At 42.6% G+C, this 13,319-nt stretch overlaps 2 protein-coding genes across 2 annotated transcripts; both read left to right on the top strand.

The window, feature by feature from the left end:
* The first annotated feature begins 9,505 nt into the window (after positions 1-9,505).
* On the top strand, positions 9,506-10,974 carry BT62DRAFT_216907 (uncharacterized protein). The gene is made up of 2 exons (XM_043180091.1): positions 9,506-10,337; positions 10,389-10,974. Exons 1-2 carry the CDS (start codon positions 9,673-9,675, stop codon positions 10,900-10,902), a joined length of 1,179 nt encoding a protein of 392 aa, XP_043038129.1. The 5' UTR covers positions 9,506-9,672; the 3' UTR covers positions 10,903-10,974.
* Positions 10,975-12,150: 1,176 nt separating this feature from the next.
* On the top strand, positions 12,151-13,302 carry BT62DRAFT_1077416 (uncharacterized protein; the record flags this gene model as incomplete). The annotated part of the gene is made up of 4 exons (XM_043179300.1): positions 12,151-12,442; positions 12,504-12,587; positions 12,645-12,837; positions 13,071-13,302. The coding sequence occupies exons 1-4, from the start codon at positions 12,388-12,390 to the stop codon at positions 13,300-13,302; spliced, it is 564 nt and encodes a 187-aa protein (XP_043038128.1). The 5' UTR covers positions 12,151-12,387.
* Positions 13,303-13,319: the final 17 nt, after the last annotated feature.

The raw sequence follows: 13,319 nt of genomic DNA, 5'->3' as shown, positions 1-13,319 counted from the left end.
AGACTGGTTCTCCAAGGCAATCATCCTGATTGCCTGTTCCATGGAATTAAACTCTGAAGGCTGAGCAAAGATCTTATGCGATGAAGTATACGCCAAATATGGCATGCTGCAGGTCATCATTTCAGACCAGGGACCACAGTTTGTTTCAAAATTCATTACTGATCTATACCGACTGTTGAACATCAAACAAAACGCCTCGACTGCATATCATCCCCAAACCAATGGGCAAACTAAGCGTACAAACCAAGAAATTGAAAAGTACCTTCATCTTTTCATTAACTACTGATAAGACAACTGGGTGGAATGGCTGGTGCTCACAGTGTTTCAACACAATAATTGAGTACACTCAGCTACTGGAAAAACACCCTTCTTTGTAAACTATGGCCAACACCCTCCAGTTTTTCAGATGACCCATCACCATGCTTCAACCTCCACCTCCTCTGATTTTGCTGCCACCATGGCAAAGATCCATGCTGAAACAAAAACAGTGTTATGATTCATTTATTTCTTTTTCTAACCCCTATGCTTAGTCACAACATTTTCCCTTTTCAAACAGTGAGAAGGGCTTAGTCATCACAACTAACTCAGCCTGATGATGGATGGCCTGACCACACAATCAACCTATTATATACAACTATAATGCTCAAGGACAACAGGCACCATAGATACAGAAGGACACAATAAATAGGAGTATTATTAGTATATATGAAACAGTATTTAAGACCACAAGCTCTCACTGGTATACCCCAGCTTCAAGCTAAAGTTTATACACACCATTCTACCTTGAGTCAACATCTGATCTTGTATCACACTGATCAGATATACAAACAGTGGACTCAGATGATTCCTTGAAGTGCAAAGGAACACCTGTTTATCATGTGTATTCATTCACATGACACTTGGGCTTAACAAACAGCTTTAGAAAAGGCTGCTTCATTAATAAAGGCACAATATAACAAACATCGACAAGATGCCCATGCATACTCCTCAAATGACAGGATCTGGTTAGACACCACAAACCTACACCTACCCCATCCAAAATGAAAACTTGCCGACAAGCAAATGGGACCATTCCCAATCCTCGCTAAAGTTGGACAAAGCACCTATAAATTATGGCTGCTGCCTTCCTGGAAAATACATGATGTATTCAATGAAATCTTACTTTTCCTATACATTGCACCTGTGTTTCCAAATCAAGAATGTCCACCACTGCCCCCACCAGATCTGATCAATGATGAGGAATATTATGAAATTGATCAAGTCCTAAACTATAAATTATGGAAAATCAGGGCAAAAGGAGGGGGATGACAATAATGGTTGACTACCTTGTTAGCTGAAAGGATTATGGACCAGAATCCAACTAGTGGATCAACAAAAAACAAATGACAGCCGATGAAGCAATCTATGATTATGAACTCTCCCTTAATTAAACTATCAGGATGATGGTCTTAAGGGGGGGGTAATGTTATGATTTTATCTATTTTATTTTCTTTAACCCCTATGCTTAGTCAGAATGTCCTCTTTTGAAACTGTGGAAAGGCTTAGTCATCACAACTAGACCATCCACTGATTATTCCTACACTTAATGACTGACTGCTTGACCACACACAATCAACCTTTTATATGCAGTAATGATGCTCAAGGACAACAGGCACCATGGACACAGAATGATACAATTAGTAGGAGTATTATTAGCATGACTTGTACAGTATTTAAGACCCATAGCTCTCGCTGGCATACTCCAGCTTTGAGCTAAAGTTTATCTTCACTATTCTACCTCAAGTCAATTCTCTAATCTTGAGTCACATCAGAAAAGGTGCACAATAAGTGAACTCAGATGATCCCTTGAAGTGTGAAGGGACACCTGTTTATCATGTGTGTCTCACCACATGATGCTTGGGCTTAACACTCCTCTCATCTGTCTCTTTTCTTCTGCATCAAATATGGAAGCATTCACTTCTCACATGATGCACAAAGTGCAATGATTAGAATAAAAAAACCTGTTATACTATAGCATTTATATCTCTGGTTGGAAGATGAGCTTCAACTTTTGTGTATGTGTAATTAAAGTAATAAGAATAATGTTGTAAGAACTATTGGAATAAGTAAGTAAAGTCTATAAGTATATGAGTTAAGTAAATAATATACCTCAGCCAGCACAGTATAAGTGAAACAACTGAGGGTGTGGATATAACTACTTGATATATATACTATTAGAATGAAGTAGAAGATTAGATAAACAAAAAGGTCCATAAGAAATAGTGTACAGTATGGGTAAATATTGAAACTGTGCTAAAGGGTGAGATTGAATGTACACACAGAGACTGATAGAGTGCATGAGTATTAACAAAGCTATTGGCAATGTTACCCTTGAGTTGAAGCCCAATGATTAGAATAACAGAACAGAGTCTATCAGAGAGATGAAAAGGGAGATGTTCTTCAGAGTGGAATCTGTTGGATAAGAGAGAGAACTGGAGTGAGTGTAAAGAGTAGATGGCTATCCAAGTTGATATTCCAACTGAGTATCTATGATGATTACATAGAACTTATATACTGATAACTAATTCTGAGTCAGTATCTGATAGGTTCTGATGTTAAGTAATACTACCAAGTTGGAGACAGTAATATAAAATATGAATATAAAATAGTAGATAGTAATTCAAATAGAATAGTAGAGAGTAGAGAGAAGCAGAGTTTTATAGAGACTGGTGCTGGCTTGTAGGTTGTTGCTGGTGTGAGGCAGAGGCCACTGGCATGCATATAACAATAAACAATATGAGAAAGAGTCAGATACATATATCTTATTTAACAGCAATAACCAATACATTTCAATGATGGTAATTTTAGTTCATAATTAGTATTGTTATCACCAACAAAGGCCTATTTTGAATTTTACTCTCTCACTGCAGGTGTTCAGTTTCAAATTCAGATGCTGGATCATTGGGATTTTCAGTTATGAGGAGTGCATATTAATTGAATGAATACTACAAAGTCATTGACACTGGTGATATACTCTGAACATGTTCATGTGTGTAATTTTGTGAAATACAGTACTACATGCTAAATACAAAAGTACTACTAAGCATGTGAAGCAAAATAGAGCTAGAGTGCAATAAAAGAAAGGCTAGCTATGATGGGCTTGAGTGATGATTTGTGGAGTACATGACATAGCTTCAGGATGATACCAAAGAGTCACATTGCACAGAAAGTCTCAGTACTTGACACTGAATGTACTGACAATAGTACAGAGCTTGCACACTAAGAATAGAAATCATGCAGAAATACAGATATGACTTTATATAGGACTTCAAATATGATCTTGCATAGGAGGGATATGCATATAATCTTGTGAGAGACTTTAGACATGATCTTGCACAGAACTTCACACAGTACTGATGTATGATGCATAATCATAGGGTGGATTAATTGATGTGCTCTAGGCTAGAAATAATACACATTGTAAGTAAGACAGAATATCTGAGCACTCAGATAGAGAACATAACAATTGTGACTGACTCTAGACATGAGAGATAACTCCAGGAGCCTGGAACAGGTTCTGAGGATGGCAGAATAATCCCAAGAAGATAAAAAAGCAAAGAGACCTGTGGCTAGGCCCACTAACAGAGCTAAACAATGTCAGATTGCATAGAAACAGAGGGTGCAATCCTGATCTGGAACAAAACCTGTGCATTAGACAGCAACATGTGCAGGAATAACTCATGAGAGACTTCAGAATGGAGTCCCATGCATTGAAACTATTATATTAGGTTTCTTTTAGTAAGTACAGTAATAGCCTATTTAAATACCATATTGTAAAAGTAGTAGACAAGTTTCTGATTCCCTACAGTTGCAGTGTATTGAATGCAAAGGCCTTGTACTCCAGCTCTGAGTTTGAGTTTGTAACTTTGAATGAGAGAATAGACTCTTTATTGAGATCATTAAGAGAGATTTGAGAACTGTGCAAAACATCAAAAGCTCTTATAGGACTCTAATCCAATTTAATAGAAGGTTTTGAATTGTGCTCTAGCTTGAGAATAAGAGAGCAGTGTTTGAAGAGCACTCTTTTGAGTTTTTGAGGTATTTATGATGTGAGACACTATAGATGGCAGAGATTCAGATTCTTTGGCTTGATTAGTGCTTGCTTTTTGGTTATTTCCACAGGTTGGCAGAGATTAAAACCCTTTAGGTCTGTGGATGGAGTTTTATCATGTTTTGTGTCTCTAGATCATATAGGTTCAAACTCTATGGGTCTACAATCAGTTAGAAAACTTGTGCTCTGAGGTTTGAACACTTTGGTACTTGTGGACAGAATTATAAAGTGTTTCTGCTTAGAGTGCAAAGCTTTAAGTTATGTATTATGTGTTTTAGGGATTTGAGTTGGTCTGAGCAGTGCTTGAGACTTTTTGAGAGTTTTGTGAGAGTGTTCAAAGTATTGTATTAGGCTACAGTATCCTTGCCTTGAGGTCTAGTGACACTCATCACCCCTCTTATTTTAAACAAAAGCTTTGAGACTTAGAGAGATTCTGGTGATATACATGTGATATTACTGACTGTGCACAGTGGATTATTGAAGATACAATTGTATTTGCCATTTACTACTCTTATTATATTATAATCCTCTAATGAACTAAGAGTATTGTGTGTGTGTTAGTGTGGGTGTGATCGGTGAATAGTTCTCTGCTATATCAGTTTTTATCTTGCATATGCAACCAATCTCTTCACTAGTATAGACTAAACTGGAGTCAACTGAAGCTCCAGTGGATGCATGACTCTATATAACCAGCTCTGCCAGACCACAACAAGAAACTCATGCTAAAATGCAGTTTTTAAGTGTCACAATTTTAGCCTTTAAATCATGACCTGCCAATGCTTAGTAAGCTGATGCTTACCAATCCTGACCCTAGCCTGACTTCACAAGAATGACAATGTCATGATAACACTATAACTACACCTTACTCATCAGCACATAATAGCTGGCTGAAAACAACATGATAATAGTTGTTGTTCTATGCTCTTATCACAATAGAAACTGTGGCATACAGGAAACTCACCATAGCAATGGAATAGCAGAGTGACAATAATAAACAAAAGCAAGAGCACAGTCATTGTCACCTCAAACAATAAGTAGGAAGCATGGAAACCAGACAATAGTGGCCTGTAGAGCATAGGGCTCTTTAAACAGTATTTAAGGCAGTGAGTACACCCTGATATACTCTAATCTCAAGCTAAAGTTTAATACACCTACTAAACTCTCTGACTATCTGGTGTGAATACTCTTATCCATCATAGCAGACTATCTCTATCAGCTATGACCCTTTATTCCTCTCCATGAAATTCTTATTGCTTATCTTATTATTCTCATCATACTCTTATACTGACAACAGATCCAGAATCCAGGATCAGACTCTGGCAGAAGCAGTGCCAAGCATTTGTGAGCATTTGATAGAAGCATAACACAGCTGTCTTGGCTTGATTTGAGGCACTGAGACAATAGCTTGATCAGAGACAGTCATAGGATCAGAGGCTCAAAGTGCATCAGATTTACACCAAAAAAAAAATTCCTCAGCTTTACAATTGAAACTGTTTCTTTACTTTATGCTATAGAACTATAAACCTTCAGGGTAACATGAGAAAACTCACAAGCTTTCACAATGCAATTGAAATGGAGTGAATTGTATGAATAGAAAACAGTGAATGACTGAGACTATATCTCTTTAGCTGAGAGTCAAACCCATAGCTCAGTAAATTACTAATATACCATCAAAGAGTAAGAAGTCATCAATAATATCTCATGCTAAACTATAGTATATATTATAATTTTAATGAAATGATTCTCTCTTAGTGCAGGATCAGGATCTTTACTCTGAGATATGAGTTCAAGAACAGATTTAGTGAAAAACTCATATATTCAGAAAAGAAAACTGAGGCAGTTATGCATTAAGCAGTGCAGTGGAGAAGCTATGAGAAGAGGAGAGAGAAAAACAGCTTATAGCAAACAACTCACTAACAGTACTCATCAGATTCTAGGTCTTAGTACTCTGAGCTGAGACATGTCTTTCTGCCTTTAGCTTGAGAAGAAAAGAAGAAACATGTCAGATGGAGACTACTACCATCTCATTTCATCATTGCATGACATCATCATATTATCAATAATGCACCATGACAAATTCTCTGGCCTTTCTTTGTAAACAGTCAGAAAGAAAGAGGTATGCAGTTACATGAAAGATAATATGGTATCTCCAAGAGTAATCCTTCAGCTATATATAAGAATCACTATTCTTATTTAGATGTCAGATTTGGCCACCATTCTCCCTGCTTTTCCACTCTCTCTCATTATAAGCTCAGTAGAGCACTTTTTAGGATGAGTGTCATTCAGAGGAAAAGTGGACTGCTAGAATAACAAGTGTGATAGCCTCAATATGGACATCTAAAATTGTAGAGCTGAAAAATGATGATTTCATAATGGAGGAGTAATATGAGTGAGCAGAAGAAATGCACTCATAATGAAGCTCTTGTCTGTCTGCCCTCAATCTCTATATATGCATCTTGCTGGCCAGATAAGTGACTTGAGAAACCAACTCTCTGTGTTCAGCAGCACTAAGCCATGGTGCAGAAATAGGAGAGAAGATACATCATCTCCTATAGCTCTCAGAGCCCTGTTTGATGTTCACTAAATCATACAGCCCTGATGGCTTACTGCCATGAGATGAAATTGTATATGGTCATGCATATGCAAGAAAGGCATTTATTGGTCCACTAAGTCATATCTTTCTGTGCACTGGTCATAAAACAAAAAGCAGGAGTGTATGAAAGAGATGCAGGACTGGCTGGAAATAGTGAGCCAATTCATTATGCTGACTAGATGGTGATAAAGTGGTTCACAGTGCTGTTGAGAATATTGTGGGGCATTCTGTCATAGCCTGGCAGAAAACAGTGCAATCTTCATTTTGCTGAAATGACTATTTTGTTTAAGTCAAGCTTTTACTAAAAGATGAAATACTGGATATATTGAAAAAAATAAGAGAGAGAGTACTCAAAGAAGCATCTCAGATGATCTGCATTTTTCAATGCCTCAGCTACATCCATTGCTGGATACACAGCTGGTATAGATTCAAGTAGAGGATCTTCAGTTTTCTTCTTGCATGCTGCACATATAATGTTGATGAGTCCTGGATCTATGAAAATCCAAGCAATGTCTTTATCATAATATCAGAAAGACCTCAAATGTGAAAATACCAGTCACATGCACTATATGTTCCAGAATCCCAACCCACTGATGCATCCACAATACATCCACCACTCAATTCTCCTCTCACTATCATAGCCTGTCCTTTTCTGCAAAGTCTCCTCCACAAACTCTCTTGCAATTGAGTGTATAGATACATATCTTAATAGCTGTCATAGAATTTATAGGCCATCTTCATATCCATGTAGATATCTTGTATTTTTTTTCCCTCAAGGCAATTGCAAGCACACTTTAGATGGTGATATTAGCAATGACAGTGATATAAGAGTACATCAAAAGAACTCACTAAACCACACTCCTTACAATTGCATGCATATTAGTATGAGGGGGAAAAAATCCACATAAAGACTAGTATATTCTCTTGAGCCTGTCTGTTACAAGTCTGAGTACTTGAGTCATGAGCACTGGTTCTGCTTGGAACATGAGAAGAAAAAAAAAGTAGACAATTATACTATCCTTTGGCTGGGAGTCAAACCCAGATTCTGTATGACATAACTCACACAACAGATGCATACTAACCAATCACCTACCAGAGCATGATCACAATTTGTCATTTTCTATTATAACATTATCACAATTATTCTTGCATAACAACATTTGTAGCTGAATCATGGCTACATGACTGACTCATCATCAACACCAACATCACAGTGTTTGTCTCTAATACTCTTTCACAAGCTCTGGAAAATTCTTCTCAATTGTGGCCCTTTTCCTCACCATCACAAACTGTTACTTCTGGACAGTGGAATCACTGGAGTGATGATGCACTTTTGAGTGGATTCAGATGATGATGCCAGAGGATGTATATTCTGGCTTTCAACATCTGAGAAGGACACACCAGGCAATTAGCTCTTTGATTGATTAGCATCATCATGTCTCTGAGTCGAACCTTCCTGCACTAGGACCTCACATTGCTGGTGATGCTAATATTTGGATCAGAGTCATAGGACAATGAGTCCATCTTAAAATTGTGGATCTCTTGTGAACCAATGTGCTTTGCTTGTCTGTGCAATTCTGGATCTCAGTTCTCGGGATAATATTTGTAAGCTCAAGGATTAATACCCTGACATGATAAGCCTTTTTGTTTGTTCCTTTTCCTTGTGTTCATTTGTTTCTAGGGATATGTTGCATGAACAAGCTGGTGTTTCGTTTTCACTTCATGACTGCCATTTTTGAGGATGCTTCAGACTCTTCCTATTCCTATCGGCTGATTTATTCCTCCCCTCCTTGAGGGGGGGAGTTTCGGTTTATCCGCTTGGGGGAATCAGATGTTGGCGAGGTGTGTATAAATAACGGGTAATCCAATTCGGCGGCTATCTGATATGTTGAATATGTCGTATACGCGGTGCTGCTGCAGATCAGGGCATGATGGCCGTGACACGTAAACTAGAATGTACGCGCGCTTTCTTATCTTCAAGAAGGTTTTTAGGGGAAGGACACCTCATGTATGCATCTCGTACAAGAAAACTTCCGGTGGGCACTGGGACCTTGTATAGGTTCTCCTATATTTAGTTTTAACCCCCGCGCCATGAAGAAGAATCGAATTAGGAAGGTCTAATCGTCTCGAGCTTAGTATGGAGCACCCGTGGTTAGCCAAAATGAGGCCCCCCCCCTGCACGTTGGAGAGCCCAAATGCGATTGTGTCGTGTATGATCACTAGGAAGGGATACAATCCAGTAGCTACACGGTGCTGATCTGTGGGATTGGGTTGCATTCCACCTCGCTTATGACTCGTGCTCAATCTTCTTGTACCCGAGGGGGTGAAGAGAGTACAACTTTGTGATAGGTGGAAGGTAAGGAGCACTGATGCATGATGTAGAAGGCGAGACCCACGAATTCATCCTCTCACTCGCGACCTTGCAGGAGAGTGATGGGGGATATGTGAGTTGCAGGGGGACATCAACTTTAAACCCGGTTTTGACTTCCCTCGACGTCGATCAAACAGCGGATAGTCGAGATGCCGCGGGATTTGACTCGGAAGAGAGTTGGCGTCACGGATGGTTACATCCGAATACAGAGGACAGATTTATCATGGATCAATCGATCAGGACTCATATGTGCGCTAGTCCCCTTTTCTCTTTTTGTTGCTGATGTTGGATTGATGATAAGGATTTCCTGTGATGAGATAGAAATTAGAATACAGTTTCCTCCCTGTATAACCTTTAACCTCCGCTGAGCAGTCCGAGTCGGTGAAGGGTGGGGTGCTGCGCAATTATTGCGTGCGTGCGTCATCTAGGCAACGGCCGGATCCAAGCCACCCGGGAATAAGATGACGCCGCGACTTAGTCATCAGCACGTGTCGGCAGCCAACCATCGCTTCCCTTCTTTTGATTCAGTCGTTCCAGTTTGTCTTTTTCCTCATCCAGCGAAAAAACCGAATCCGTCTATTTGCCTCCGTGCTAGGTTACCGAATTCGATAGGAAGGCATGTCGATGTCGGTTTTCGCGCCGCTCTGCGAGCCACGGAGGAGTGCTCGCCTTTTGCAGCCAGTGAACAAAGGGCCGGTGAAGCAGTCGCCTAGGGCGTTGAGGTTCCTCAAGAGGCAGCAGCTACAGGTACAGGTGGACGTGGGAGGGACAGCGGGGAAAAGGAAGAAGGTCCTTGATGATGTTGCAGATGACGACCAGTGCCTTCAGCAGCCGGCACCGAAGCGGAGAAAGAGTCGGGAGAGCGATGCTCCACCTCCAACGTCACCGCCGGCGTCGGCTAGCGAGAAGTCCCAGCCCATTGTGGTCGACGTTGACAGAGAGCAGCCAGCGGCGTCGACGTCCAAGATGATGCTCGAACCCACTCCCACGGCCCCGGCCTCGGCACCGACGACCACCACGACCACCTCCACCCTCACCTCCACTCTGCCTCCCATCCAATTCATTATCGAGAAACCCTTCGCACGCAGCTACCACACTGCGATCACATTCGAAAAGAAAGACGACGACGAAATGGACGTCGAAGCTGACGCTGAATATGACTCCGAGTCGGACGACGATGACGACGACGACGACGACGATGACGACTGGCTTATCCCTCACTCACGCAAAAAGACAGAGCTGGATATCTGGCGGTTTGCGTGCCGGCGAAGAGTGGACCACATGTGAGTGTCTTATCCGCCCATGCTCGCTGTCTGTCGCTGACAAGGAACCAGTACACACCAATACTCGCCGGGCATTATCCGAGACCTTGTCAGCCAAGATGCGCGACGGCACCACACACCGCGGGAGGAAGAAGACTACCTAACAGAGGAGATATTTGACTGGGAACTCGACTCGGAGTCGGACTCTGAGGACGAACCACCTCTCATCACGTTTGCGCTGCCTTCCCCGCCGACCTCGGCTCTCGACCCTCCCCAGCAGCTCCTCCCCCTCCCGCCGCCCCGCCTAGCCTCCATAACGCTCCCGGAACTCGTGGCCCAGTACGGTTTTGCGGAGAGCACACCCCCACCGACACCCTCGCTGTGCACGCGAATCGGAAAAGGAACCCCCATTGACCCTGCTCGGCGTGCGGCATGGGCGCAGATGCCTACGCATCGGCCTTTGTCTCCGACGACGCCAGAGCTGGACCCGAGGATGTGGGATGAGTTTTTGGAGAAAATCAACCGGGAGCCGTTTGTCGAGGAGAGTTTTACGAACATGCTGTTTGAAGGTGAAACAGGATTTTAGTGCTACCCTTTTTCCGTTCTTATTATCTCGTTATCTCGTAACCCCCTCACGCATATTAAGTACCCCTTCCCCCCCTCCCCCCCTCCCCCGGAGCTCTGTATACCTACCCACTCGACGTATGCCTGGCCCTCTGTATTGTGTATTTATAGAGACACCTGCGTTTTAGCAATGATGATTTTTTTTTTTTTCAGGGATTGCGGACCTGATCTACATGTAATAGTAATGGGGGTAAGAATTTGATTATTAACTGAACCTAGGACTCGCGAATACGGAGATAGATAATGTTTGGCTCCGCGGAAGCAAAACAGCAACATCGCCAATTATCATGATTTCAGCACAGGAGCACACTTTGGTAGAGAGAGAGAGAGAGTCGAGTTTTATTCATGTGCTTTGGCCAGCAGGCCTCAAGTATGTCATTCCATGCCGCTATTGTAGGTGCTCTCTGCTGGGGTAGTGGTCATCATCATATGCGAGAGGGTTGGGTTGGGTTCGACACCCAGCCGGAGAGTTATGGGATAAAGCATCGAGTTGTTTTTTTTTTGGGTCCCCGGAAGAAAGAAAGAATTACTTGCTATCCCTCTGGACGGCTAGCGGTCTTGGTTAGGGGATTGGCAAAATCGGCCTTCCCGACCGACCTATTTTCGAGAACTGATAAGAAGAAGAAGAAGAAGATGCGAAAGTTAAAGATGGGAAATGTAGACTCACATATTGATTGAGTTAGGTAGGTTAAATAATGTCGAGGCACGATCATGATAATAAGATACCCGATACCCCTAATCATCGATCGTAAGGATGTACGCCTTCCTTCCTGCGACGTCATCCGTCATCCGATTCAAGGGCCGCATCTGGGGTAGCGGTTACTACAATTATCGCTGCCAATGGGCCGCAAAAGCGAGACGAGTTTCTTAAAGCGTAGGAGCTCGGCTTTCGCAAGTGTGTCGGGGTAATCCGGTGGCCACGTTTAGGCGGAACTGACTGTTCATAGCGCCCGAAACATCACCGGGTTCCGCGATACGACATATCGAGCGGCGATGGCAACACAGTCTCCTTAATTCGCAGAGCCGAACAAGAACCGAAGAAATATTCCCCCCTGTCACTACAACCGCACTGAGAAGGGAAGAAGCTTGAGGCAAAAAGGCAGGTCGACATGAGCTGCATGCTGCATATGGATGGGGTACAGCCACTGCGTGTATGCGCACACGATTGTAACATCGAGCTCAGCAGCATGTCTCTGCTTTTTTTTTTTTTTTACAGTTACGCTCCTAACAAGCGGAGAGGATTCAGGCATTGCTGACACACTTCCGTTTTATGCTCATCGTGCGTTGTTCTCTCGCAGCGCACATCCCCGCATTCTTCGTCGATGCATGGATCGGATCATCTCTGGGTTCATACCGAGTCCATGCCACTTCTCTCTGGATACGAAGAACCAACCGCTTGGCCACTTTCGCACTGAAATATACTCATTCTTTCCAAGCGCACTACTAAATGGAAATACACACCCAGTTATGGAAAAATGTTTGCAAGTCGGGATATCTTCATGGTACGTCGTCGTCGCTTTGCTCTTACTTTCGCTAGCTCTGATTAACAACGTCCATGGTTAGTTGAACCCACTCCTCAACCAGTGTTATACCACAAATCCATCATTTGTCTCGCTTCCTCCACGAAAATCGATAACTGGCGGGAAAGTATGAATGACCCCAACTACTACTAATACATTGGTGGGTGGGTGGACGGACGCCAAGCTCTCATCCCTCCCAAGGCCGAAGGTTCGCAATTGATCATGGGGGCACAACTGGGCGAAAGCGTTCGTTCGGCTGTAGGAGCGAGCATCCTGTCGTTCCCACTCCTTCTCGGGCGGCCGAAATCGAGAGGACGAATCCTAGGCCATAGACCGGAGCTTTTTTACGGTGGTGACTGGCCACGCACGCAGTTGCGGTGAGCTATTTGTTACACGTTCCTCTTCTCTCCCTTTCCCTTTCCCTTTCTTACAACTCCTCATTGATAGTGTTTTCTAATGGACCCCTGCATTTTAATGTGTGCCTCCCTCTCGGGTGATTTATGATATCTGGAACGCACACGCTGCCTAATGCTTTCTCCCGCGTCCTCAAGTATCTCCGACACGATTATATGTGTCTCTCCCATCCCGAGGTCTTTCACATGTCGTTTAGGTCACGCCAATTTCTCACTGTCCTGTGGAAAATACGCTCATGGCCTCCAAGGATCCGCACCTCAGGAGACCTTAATTCCAATATCGCTGTGAAGTTTCTCACCCACCCACTTCGAGATAAACAGCGCAAAGCACACAAATCCCCTTCCCCCTTCCCCGTCGAAATTTTTGTTGTTGTTGTTTTTTTTTACAATCAAGAATGCGCATTATCAACTCTCGGAACCGACGTTTAACCATTAGGGTTGGCTTT

The sequence above is a fragment of the Guyanagaster necrorhizus genome (assembly GCF_019112545.1).
Source record: "Guyanagaster necrorhizus MCA 3950 unplaced genomic scaffold BT62scaffold_17, whole genome shotgun sequence".
NCBI lineage: Eukaryota > Fungi > Basidiomycota > Agaricomycetes > Agaricales > Physalacriaceae > Guyanagaster > Guyanagaster necrorhizus.
The sequence above is the reverse complement of the archived record's forward strand: the minus strand, read 5'-3'. Positions and strand labels throughout refer to the sequence as shown.